Raw genomic sequence first — 12,312 nt, 5'->3', positions numbered from 1 at the left:
AATTATCCCCCACCTGTGGGTGTAGGTCTTGACTACACACTGTTTTCAGCCTTCCTACCCATCTCACTATGGCTCCTTCTTTATGTTTTTAGTTGTAGAATATCTTTTTCTGATATCTTCTGGTCTTCCTCACCAAAGTTTGTCTTTAAGTATTTATAATTTTTTTGTGCCTGTGTAAGGAAGTGACCTTAGGGACTTCCTACTCTTCCATCTTGGCCCCACCCTCTCATAGGCTTTGCTTAAATAACATGCTTCCATTCCTTTCATTAAAGCTACCCTATCTGTTAATTTACCAAATACAAATATAAACTAACCTTTTCAGGAACACATCTATTCTATAAAGCAGGTCATACCTGTATAAAGTGTGAATGCACATATATGTATGATAAAAATAAGTATATGATTGTAGAAAACCTATAGTGAAATAATAAGAAACTGCCTTTTAGAATTAAAAGTATATAATCAAGCAAAATACTGGGCCCATGGTAAGTATGCAATGAAAAATACATGGATTGAATTATCATGCTCAATTATAGGCTCTTCTGAGCATGCTCATTAAGAGGCATTCTGTCTTTGAAATTGATATTTATTTCATAAATCTACTTTATTCATCTGAACTGTTTTGGTAATGACAGAATTATTTTATGATATCTTTTGTTTTTATCAGATGGCAGTGTATTTAGTATATTTAGATTCTACTTTATTTTGTGTGTGGTTTTTCCTTCAAAATGTTCTTTAGGGGAAAAAAATTGGGCAGAAGCAGACACACTGTTCTAGGACATCCCTTACTTTAGAGATGAATTTCTCCAGATTAAAAAAAGATCGGCTTCCAAATCGGTGAAGCTGCTTCTTCTGTACAGTACAGTGACATGGTGTCTGGTTACCGTGGAACATGTGCTCTCCTTTCGGACAAGCTGTTCTGCGAAAAAGTTTTATTTAGCCCACAGAGCCCATCCCCGGATTTGTGGGTGTTACCTCCTTTCCCCGTGTTACCAGGTTTTTTTACCACTATTATTGCTTCTGTGTCATCAGCTGTAACACAATTTAGTAGCAATCCTTCTTAAAGAAAAAACAAGATGCCTCTGAAAATAGAACAGTTGGCTAGACAGAAAAGAGTTATCAGCAAAAGTAGGTCTGTTGTTTGTCTGTGTTTTGCTCCCTTAATTGCTCCTGAGACGGTTTCACACATATGTAAATGAACAGGAGTAGAGTGAGCATATAATCTAATATAATCTGTATGGTCTATCACAAAATTTTATCCTATTTTATTAAGGAATGAAATTCTATGAAAACTGATTTGGCTTAGGAATTCTTAAACGTTTTAATTTTGTTCAAACTGAGGAATTAAATCACATGTGTTGGCTGATTTGTTTGGCTTTATTTTTAATGAGAAAACTTGGGGTGCTGTGAGCAAATGAACATGTTAATTCAAGATGGAGTCGATGGTGGTGTGGAGAAGGAAATGGAAACCCACACCAGTGTTCTTGCCTGGAGAATCCCAGGGACAGAGAAGCCTGGTGGGCTGCCGTCTATGGGGTCTCACAGAGTCGGACACGACTGAAGCGACTTAGCAGCAGTGGCAGCAGCAGATGGTGGTGGCGGCGATGGTGGTGTTTCATTCTTCTGCTCATCAATTAAAACAAAAATTAATCATGCAATATTTACCCTCTAGGAAAAATGCCATTTTTTTAACTGCTCAGATTTCCCAATATTAGTGGTAACAACCACATGAAACAAAGGGACCGTCACTTTGTTGACTGTCCCCTCTAATCACTTTTTTGAGCAGAAACATGACATCCCATTCAGAGCACTATTTGAAAGGCACATGAGAAGTAGCTGAGCCACCAGCCACTCAGAGTCTGGTGGCTGGCTGTACTTGACAGAAGCCATGGACTATACAGTCCACGGGATTCTCCAGGCCAGAATACTGGAATGCGTAGCTGTTCCCTTCTCCCGGGGACCTTCCCAACCCAGGGATGGAACCCAGGTTTCCCACATTGCAGGCAGATTCTTTACCAGCTAAGCCACCAGGGCAGCCCAAGAATAGTGGAGTGGGTAGCCCGTCCCTTCAGTGGATCTTCCCAACCCAGGAGTCAAATCGGGGTCTCCTGCATTATAGGCGGATTCTTTACCAGCTGAGTCACCAAGGAATCCCGTACTTGACAACGCTTGGGTCAAATGCCTGTAAGAGCCCTGATCTGCAGAAATCAGCATGCTGAGTACAACATATATCCAAATGTCGTCTGCTTCCTGCTCTTATTTGTGTTGATTCCCCTCTACAGTGCATATAAATGTACTTGTGTTTTGATTTATAATATCTCTTTAACTAACCTTGGATATGTTGTCTTTATATCTAAGTCTTTTTCTATACAAGATTAAACCAGATTTTACCAAATCATGCTTTACCACTTCCTACTTTCCTTCATTTGAAATTCTTTTTATTTTCACTGATTTATTTTTTAATTGAAGGATAAGAATACTGGAGTGGGTTGCCATTCCCTCCAGGGGATCTTCCCAACCCAGGGATCAGACTCAGGTCTCCCAAATTGCAGGCGGATTCTTTATCCTCTGAGCCACAAGGGAAGCCCCACTTGAAATTCTGGAGCAGAATTTTTTAATCTAGGCCCTTGGACCCGGCCTGTATATTCACAAATGGATGTATAAGTCCCATTTGTGTATAAGTTTTAAGAATTGCTATCACCTAGATTTTCTCCTCTCATTTCTATTAGTTAACAGATGCTCAGTTCTGTCAGATGCCACATGTGGATTCTCCGAATATACTAAGTCGCCACCTTCCTTTTCCCTTAGAATTCACTCCTGATCTCATATTTCCTCTTACTTTCTGTTGCAGTTTAAGTAACATAAGAAAGACAGAGAAACAAGATATAATACACTTAACCTCTGCCACTGAAGGGGCTGACATTCCTGCATGTGGCATCTCGTTTAATCCCACTGCAGCTGAAACGTGAAACAGAAAGGAGTGAGTCATTCCCACAGCCTACAGTGGAAGAGTCCAAATGTACATCTGTGTTTAGATGTCACGTTTATTCCTCTTTTCCAGATGGAATAAGTGATCATAGCTTATGAATGGCATCAGTTTTCATAATATGTAACTTTCCTAAAAAAAACCCTTCATTACACTTTGTTATAAATCTAGTACAAGTTTATCAATGCTATATTGCATCAATTTTGTATAACCTCATACCATCAGAGGACAAGAATCATTTACGCATGTGTGTTATGTATGTGCTAGTCACTCATTTGTGTCCGACCCTCTGTGACCCCATGGAATGCAGCCCACTAGGCTCCTCTGTCCATGGAATTCTCCAGGCACAACTACTGGAGTGGGTTGCCATTTCCTTCTCCAGGAGATCTTACCGACCCAGGAATCAAACCCGGGTTTCCCGAGTTGCAGGCAGACTCTACTGGCTGAGCCACAAGCGAAGCCCACAGAATCATTTATATGTTCATTAATTCATTCACTTCTAAAAATAACACTTATTAAACTCTACTATTGCTAGAGGCTTTGCTCCGTTCTGGAATAGTAGTTCTAAATTCTATCTTCACATCAGATTCTACTGGGGAACTTTTAAAATACCAGTACCTGATCTCAGAACCAAAAGTTTTGATTCCATATATGGAGGTGACCCTTGGGATGTGTTTTTGTTTTGTTTTGTTTTTAGGTTTTCCTAACTGCAGGCAGCATGGGGGATGACTTTGCAAAGCATGGTTCCCTAGATCTGCAGCATCAGCAACCTGTGGGAATCCAGTGCAAAGGCAAATTCTCAGCCCTTCTGCACAGCCTTCCCATGCACCATGCCAGAAACTCCAGGGACAGGGCCTGCTTGTCTCTATTTAACAAGCCCTCTGGATATTTCCGAGCCAAGCTGATGGTTGATAAACACTTCTCTAGAGACAGGATAAATAAAACAGAGTACTTGCCACTAAGCATTTCTCCTTGATCTCAAGGAACCCTGTTGTTTCAAATTTGCATTTTAATTACCTAGCACAGTTCCACACTCTATAACCTTAGTTGGTAATGACAGCGTTATTACTACTGAAATAGTATAATGACTTTCCATCTCTTCTTGGGCAGCCATTAAATGAAGTGTTAATAAGAAAATAGTGGTCAGTGAATAACATCCCTTAACAAAAGTCTTAGGGATGTTATGGGTTGAAGGGAATTGTCATAAGTGCTTTGTACACACATATGCACACACACACGCACATAGAATTTTTAAACATAAAATTTTAAAGGGCAAATATTCCTAATAAAGGATTTTATTTTAAAGTGGTCTCTGTGTTGTGTTTCTAATGTACTATTATCAATATTATACTTGCTATTTCCCTTCTTTATTAACATAGCTTTATTATAGCTTGATGATAGTATAATTTATATACAATAAAATGCACTTATTTGAAGCATTTAATTAGATAAGTTTTGATACGTATATACTCCAGTATTATGGAACAGTTGTATGGTAGCTTCCAGTTCTATTATAGGGCCCTCTTGGGTGTACAGTTTTCTCCAAGCACCCCCAAACAGCAGAATGAGTTTGCAAAGAAGGCTTCTCGAGAAAAACATGAACTAAGACCTGTAAGGTAGGAAATCGCAACCCACTCCAGTATTTTGCCTGGAGAATCCTCATGGACAGAGGAGTCTGGTGGGCTACAGTCCATGAGGTCACAAATAGTCAGATAGGACAAAGCGATTTAGCATGCAGCATGTCAAGGGAATAAAGTCGGGAAAGTTAGTACAGGATAGAAATAAATCACATCTTGCCTGTCTGAAGTCTAGATTTTTGTGTTGGTTGCTATTTACTATCATGTAGGATTGAAAAATACCCACTCAGCTCCTTTATTTCTTAAAGTTCCAATTGAGAAACAAGCTTGATGGCTAGTGAAATATACAACCTTAATGCTGTGCTTAGAAATATCTGCTTCTGTCACTGAAGGTGGTTATTGCATTAGGGTAGCTGTTCGGCTTTGACCACAATCCACTCTTGAAGGCATATTTCTCTACTGTGTGTATTATAAAAAACAGTTGTATGAAAGTGATGCTTTTGCCTCTAGAGCCACGGAATCTAATTCCTTGCCTTTGACTTCCTTTTAACATTCTTTCTCCCGAGCAACTGGGTGCATCCTTAAATGTTCATTCATCATTACCCTCAGGTGCTAATACCGGGACTTTATTTGGGAGGCTTAAATGCTCGTTATTTCTTCCTTTGCAGGCTGGCTCCATGAGTTGGGGAAGAGACTGGAATCGCCCTACTATGGGAACAATACCCTGGGTGGGCCATCGATCCGAAGTGCCTATATCGCTGCTCTGTACTTCACGCTCAGCAGCCTCACCAGTGTGGGGTTTGGAAATGTCTCTGCTAACACGGATGCAGAAAAGATCTTCTCCATCTGCACCATGCTGATTGGCGGTAAGGAATGTTCTTCCTTTAGGCCAGGAGCAGGAATAAGAGCTGCCAAACCGCTGCCATTCTGTGTCCTCTGTCCTAAGACCCAGCACGTGTAGATTGGTTTACACTGGAAGAGTCTAAAGGCACTAATGAAATCACTGACCAACGTTTTAGTGTACATGTGGATTAGCAGTGAAAGTCTGTGATCTCAAGAATTGCATGCTCTGACAGATGAAGAGATAACCATTTACCTGATGGTTGATTTTTTAAATGTGTGTGTGTGTATATATATATTTAATTGAAGTATAGTTGATTTACAATTTTGTATTAGTTTCAGGTGTATAGCACAGCACTTCAGTTATATATGCATATATAAACATATATATATATTCTTTTTAGATTTTGTCCCTCACACTTTATTATAGAATATTGAGTATAGTTCCCTCAAAAGCATGTTATATCATGTTCTCTTTTTTAATTTAACTTAATTTTATATTGGAGTATAGTTGACTTGACTTCCCAGTTGATGCTAATGGTAAAGAACCCACCTGTCAATGCAGGAGACATAAGAGGTGTGGGTTTGATCCCTGGGTTGGGAAGATCCCCTGGAGCAGGGCATGGCTACCCACTCCAGTATTCTTGCCTGAAGAATCCCGTGGACAGAAGAGTCCTGTTGGGTGACAGCCCATGGGGTCTCAAAGAGTCCTACACAACTGAAGCAACTTAGAACTCACACACATAATTGACTTCAGGGTTGTGTTAGTTTCAGGGGTGTAGCCAAGTGATTCAGCTCTACATCTACATATACCCATTCTTTTCCAGATTCTTTTCCCATATAGGTTATTACAGAATATGGAGTAGAGTTCCCTATGCGATAAAGCAGGTCTTTGTTGACTATCTATTTTAAATACAGTAGCATGTGTATATTAATTGGGATTATCATGTCCTCTGATATGAGGTTGAACCTTATTATACAGCACGGTTTCTACCAACTTCCTTGCATAGATGTGAGATGAATATTGAGACTTCACACAATGAGTCATTCAACGGACCATGAAACCAGGGCAGCATCAGGCAAACTTTCCCTCGAGGAGTTTGGGATCAGTTTGAAAGGGATCAGCTGAAATGTGTGGAAAGAGCTTAAACAATGCCAGGCAGGATACGCTGAGTGCCAAGTCAGCTAGGAAGTTCAGAAGCAGTGAGAAACGGGGCCAAGGATCAGAGAATTTCTTGGAAAGGCAGAGTAGCTGAAGTAGCAGGCTGGGACTGCAGCATTTGGAACAGGCTTTTGGCCAATGTGGAGCAGTAACAGCCTAGGGAGCAGAGAACAGGAATTCTCATTTTCTGAAGAGCTGTAATGTGCCAGATCCCACGGTGGTAATTTTATACCCTGTATTATGACTTACATAATTGCCGCTCTCTTTGATGGCCCATCTTTCAGCCCAGCAGAATGACAAGCATTTTGCAAACAAACACAGTCTATACTTATTTAATATTTGCCCGTGTTTTTTCTACTCCTAATGGAAATTATTTTGGAAATGCTCAAATGCTCAAGGCTTAACCTACTAATTTGACATTGGAAGAATATGTTAGACAATGAAGCTTATTTCCTATTGATTCACGGACTCTAGTGTAAGCGATCCTGAATTAAAAATTGCTAAGGATATTATTGTTCCCTGCTATTCCCTGTAAGTAGAAGCTAAGCCAGTCACAAAGCCAAAAGATATGGGAAATACTCAGATAATGCCTCTGTCACTTGGTAAATGTTTATTGAGCAAATTACCCAAGTGCAAAACCAGTACTCATTTGTAAATGGCATTAAAGCATTTAGGTAACTTAGCAGAACTTAGGAAGCCATTGGTTTTGAATGGCAAATGACATCTAGGTAACTTGAATTTATTAAATAAAGCTTTGCAAATTTGTGTCTGTGGGAAATAGCTGTATTATTGTGACAATTACCCTAGGCTAAGAGAAATGATGCCTTCATTTTAATATTTCCTGGTTAACTAATTGCTGGCATAATTTTGAGAACTAATCCTAAGAGCTCACAATATTGAATACTTTGTTCATTTAATTCTTATAACACTATGAAATAGAGGTTCTTAGCACCCTAATTTCGAAATAAGGCAGCAGAGGTTTATTGAATTTAAATGCCAGGATTCACTAAAACCTAGCAAACTTTTTGTAAGATATCCATTTCATTATATACTGCAAATTTATTTTATTCATTGAATTTTTATAAATATGTACAAATAATTTATTTTTTAATTTAAAGTATGCATTACCATGGAATCAACACTGAGATATCTTATTAGGGATCTCCACACAGGCTTATGAAATTGCTAATAACAGAGATGCAATATTTACTACAAAAACAGGCAGGAATGGTATTAAATGCTGCAAGTGGGTGTCAAAACCCCAGATAATTATCTGGGGCAGAGGCTCTCTGAAGCCGAGTGAGGAGAAGAGAGAAAAAAAAAGATTATACATGACATCTGTAATTAGAGTGTGCATATCACTGATTTATGGGAAGAATATTTTAAGCTATTGAAGAGAAGCAAAAATAGTGAAAAGAAAATCCATACCTAGACAAGTCTATGTAAATTTTGAGAAGACCCAAAACAAAGGAGGAACCCTAAAAGCTTCAACAACTCTTAGAATTAATAAGTAAATTTAGGAAGGCTGATGGATATAAAGTCAATATGCAAAAGAATCAATTGTATTCTATATTAGTAATAAACAATTGGATAGCGAAATATAGAAAAGAATTATAAAACATCAAATACACAGGAACAGATGTTTAAAATATGCAATATTATTACACAGAAAACTACAAAATATTGAAAAATTTACCAGTAGTTTAAAATAGTGGAAGGATATGCCTGCATTGGGGCTTTCCTATAGTTTAGCTGGTAAAGAATCTGCCTGCAATGTGGAGACCCCGATTCAATTCCTGGGTTGGGAGGATCCCCTGGAGAAGGGAAAGGCTACCCACTCCAGTATTCTGGTCTGGAGAAGTCCATGGACTGTATAGTCCATGGGATCACTAAGAGTCGGACACGACTGAGCACTAACACTTTCGCTTTCATGGTAAACATACTAGCTTTATTCAAGTTAACCTTAAGAGTCAATGCAATCTCAATTAAAAATCCCAGTAAATGTGTGTTTGTCTGTGTGTATAAGCCTGTTTGAAAACTGATAGGCTGTTTCTAAAAAACAAGGGAAATGCAAAATTAAAAAGAATGTAAGCAGTAAAGAAGAATATTGCATTGTAAAGCTTCATAAAGAAGAACAAAATTGGAAGATTTATGCTGCAAATATCATGCTGTGCGACAAAGTCGCAGTAGTTAAAGTATGGTGTTGCCTCAGGGATAGATAACTAAGCTAATGGAAAAGAAGAGTGCGCAAAAACCTGCCTGTAAGCATATGGCCACTTTATTTATGACACTGGTGACACTGTAATACAAGGGAGAAATGATGATACTTTTTAAAATTAATTTGTATTGGCGTATAGCGGCATTGCGATGTTGTGTTAGCTTATAATGCGCAGCAAAGTGACTCAGCTCTCTGTATACATATATCCCCTCATTTCTTAATTTCCCTCCCATGTAGATCTCCAAAGAGCACTGGGGAGAGTCCCCTGAGTAGATTCTCATTGGTTATCTATTTTATACATAGTACCAATAGTGTGTGTGTGTGTGTGTGTGTGTATATATGAAATATGAGATATATATGAGATATATGAGATATATATATATATGAGATATGAGATATATGAGATATATATATATATATATCTCAATCCCCATCTCCCAATTCCTCCCACCTTCTTCCCCCTTTCTTAGCATTCATATGTTTGTTGTCCACATATGTGTCTCTATTTCTGTTTTGCATATAAGTTCATCTGTACCATTTTTCTATATTCCACATGTATGTGTTGATATGCAATATTTGTTTTTCTCTTTCTGACTCTTCACTCTGTGTGAGTCTCTAGGTTTATCCACATCTCTGTAAAGGACACAATTTCATTCCTCTTTATGGCTGAGTAATATTCCACTGTATATATGCACCACATCTTCTTTATTCATTCCCCTGTTGATGGACGTTTAGGTTGTTGCCTTGTCCTGGCTGTTGTAAACAGCTGCACAATGAACATTGGAGTACCTGTATATTCTGAAATTATAGTTTCCTCCAGGCATATGCCCAGGAGTGCAGGGATTGCTAGGTCGATGGTAGCTCTATTTTTAGTTTTTTAAAAAACTTCCATGCTGTTCTTCAGAGTGGCTGCATCGATTTACATCCCCACCAACAATGCAAAAGGGTTCCGTTTTCTCCATACCCTCCCTGGCATTCGTTGTCTGTAGATTTTTTGATGACGGCCATTCTGACCAGTGCAAGGTGATACCTCATTGTGGTTTTAATATGAATTTCTCTAATAATTAGTGATGTTAAGCATCTTTTCACATCTTTGTTGGCCTTCTGTATGTCTTCTTATTTCTACATGTTGAAAAACAAACTTGATCACTCTTAAAACTAAGTTGAAATTAATTCCAGATGGATTTTGATCCAGTGGTAAAAGGGAAAACAATAAAGCTTCTAAAAGATAACGTAGGAAAGTATTTTCATGACCTTGGGTTTGGCAAAAATTTCTTAAGCATGACACAAAAAGCCATATCCACAAAAGTAAGTGTGATAAATTGAATTTCAGAGCTTCTATTTATCAAGTAAAAGTCTCTCAGTCAAGTCCTACTCTTTGTGACGCTTTGGACTACACAGTCCACTCTCCAGGCCAGAGTACTGGAGTGGGTAGCCTTTCCCTTCTGCAGGCGATCTTCCCAACCCAGGGATCAAACCCATGTCTCCAGCATTGCAGACAGATTCTTTACCAGTTGAGCCAGCAGGGAAGCCCAAGAATACTGGAGGGGGTAGCATATCCCTTCTCTAGGGGATCTTCCTGACCCAGGAATCGAATTGGGGTCTCCCACATTATAGGCGGAATTGTTACCAGCTGAGCCACAAGGGAAGCCTTTTCTAATTATCAAAAGATATTAAGAATTTTGAGCATTCTTTGGCATTGCCTTTCTTCTCAATGCCAAAAAATGCTCAAACTACCACACAATTGCACTCATCTCACATGCTAGTAAAGTAATGCTCAAAATTCTCAAAGCCAGGTTTCAACAGTACATGAACCATGAACTTCCAGATGTTCAAGCTGGTTTTAGAAAAGGCAGAGGAACCAGAGATCAAATTGCCCACATCCTCTGGATCATCGAAAAAGCAAGAGAATTCCAGAAAAACATCTATTTCTGCTTTCTTGACTATGCCAAAGCCTTTGACTGTGTGGATCACAGTAAACTGTGGAAAATCCTAAAAGAGATGGGAATACCAGACCACCCGACCTGCCTCTTGAGAAACCGGTATGCAGGTCAGGAAGCAACAGTTAGAACTGGACATGGAGCAACAGACTGGTTCCAAATAGAAAAAGGAGTACGTCAAGGCTGTATATTGTCACCCTGCTTATTTAACTTATATGCAGAGTACATCATGAGAAATGCTGGGCTGGAAGAAGCACAAGCTGGAATCAAGATTTCTGGGAGAAATATCAATAAACTCAGATATGCAGATGACACCACCCTTATGACAGAAAGTGAAGAAGAACTAAAGAGCCTCTTGATGAAAGTGAAAGAGGAGAGTGAAAAAGTTGGCTTAAAGCTCAACATTCAGAACACTAAGATCATGGCATCTGGTCCTATCACTTCATGGCAAATAGATGGGGAAACAGTGGAAACAGTGGCTGACTTTATTTTTTTGGGGCTCCAAAATCACTGCAGATGGTGATTGCAGCCATGAAATTAAAAGACGCTTACTTCTTAGAAGGAAAGTTATGACCAACCTAGATAGCATGTTAGAAAGCAGAGACGTTACTTTGCCAACAAAGGTCCGTCTTGTCAAAGCTATGGTTTTTCCAGTGGTCATATATGGATGTGAGAGTTGGACGGTGAAGAAAGCTGAGTGCCAAAGAATTGATGCTTTTGAACTGTGGTGTTGAAGATGCTTGAGAGTCCCTTGGACTGCAAGGAGATCCAACCAGTCCATCCTAAAGGAGATCAGTCCCAGGTGTTCATTGGAAGGACTGATGTTGAAGCTGAAACTCCAGTCCTTTGGCCACCTGATATGAAGAGCTGACTCATTGGAAAAGACCCTGATGCTGGGAAAGGTCGAGGGCAGGAGGAAAAGGGGACGACAGAGGATGAGATGACTGGATGGCATCACCGACTCGATAGGCATGAGTTTGAGTAAACTCCAGGAGTTGGTGATGGACAGGGAGGCCTGGAGTGCTGTGGTTCATGGGGTTGCAAAGAGTCTGACACGACTGAGTGAATGAGCTGAACTGAATTATTAAGAATGAGAAGAGGCAAGCCACAGGATGGAAGTTATTTGCAAAGACAAACTTGTGTCTGACAAAAGACTCATCTATTATATATAAAGAACTCTTACAAATCAGTAAGATCAGACAACTAAAAAATGTGTTAAAGATTTTTAAGCACTTGAAACATAGATTTCCATACCAGAATAGACAATAAACATATAAAAAAGTTGCCCAGCTTCATTCATCTGGGATATATAAATTAAGATCAAAATTAGATAGCATTTATACACACCCCTAGAATGGTATACTTAAACACACTGACCACCCTAAGAGTTTGAGAGGATGTGGACCATCTTGACTTCTCCTCTAATGTGTGTCAAGTTGGTACAAGAGTCATCAAAGTCTACCAAGTCTGAACATACCTATTTTCTGTGATTCAGCAATTCCATTCGTGAAGGTATATTCAACAAAAAATCATATATAGACACATCAAAAGACATGCATGTAGAAGCATTACTGAAAAAATTGCAAAGT

At 39.1% G+C, this 12,312-nt stretch overlaps 1 protein-coding gene across 1 annotated transcript in view; it reads left to right on the top strand.

Moving 5' to 3' along the window:
* KCNH8 (potassium voltage-gated channel subfamily H member 8) overlaps positions 1–12,312 on the top strand; it is a 446,156-nt gene that overhangs the window by 331,667 nt on the left and 102,177 nt on the right. Inside the window, exon 8 of the mRNA XM_061167954.1 lies at positions 5,232–5,429. Within this exon, the coding sequence (XP_061023937.1) occupies positions 5,232–5,429 (198 nt within the window). The remainder of the gene's footprint in view (positions 1–5,231; positions 5,430–12,312) is intronic.

The sequence above is a fragment of the Dama dama genome, chromosome 19, assembly GCF_033118175.1.
Source record: "Dama dama isolate Ldn47 chromosome 19, ASM3311817v1, whole genome shotgun sequence".
NCBI lineage: Eukaryota > Metazoa > Chordata > Mammalia > Artiodactyla > Cervidae > Dama > Dama dama.
The sequence above is the reverse complement of the archived record's forward strand: the minus strand, read 5'-3'. Positions and strand labels throughout refer to the sequence as shown.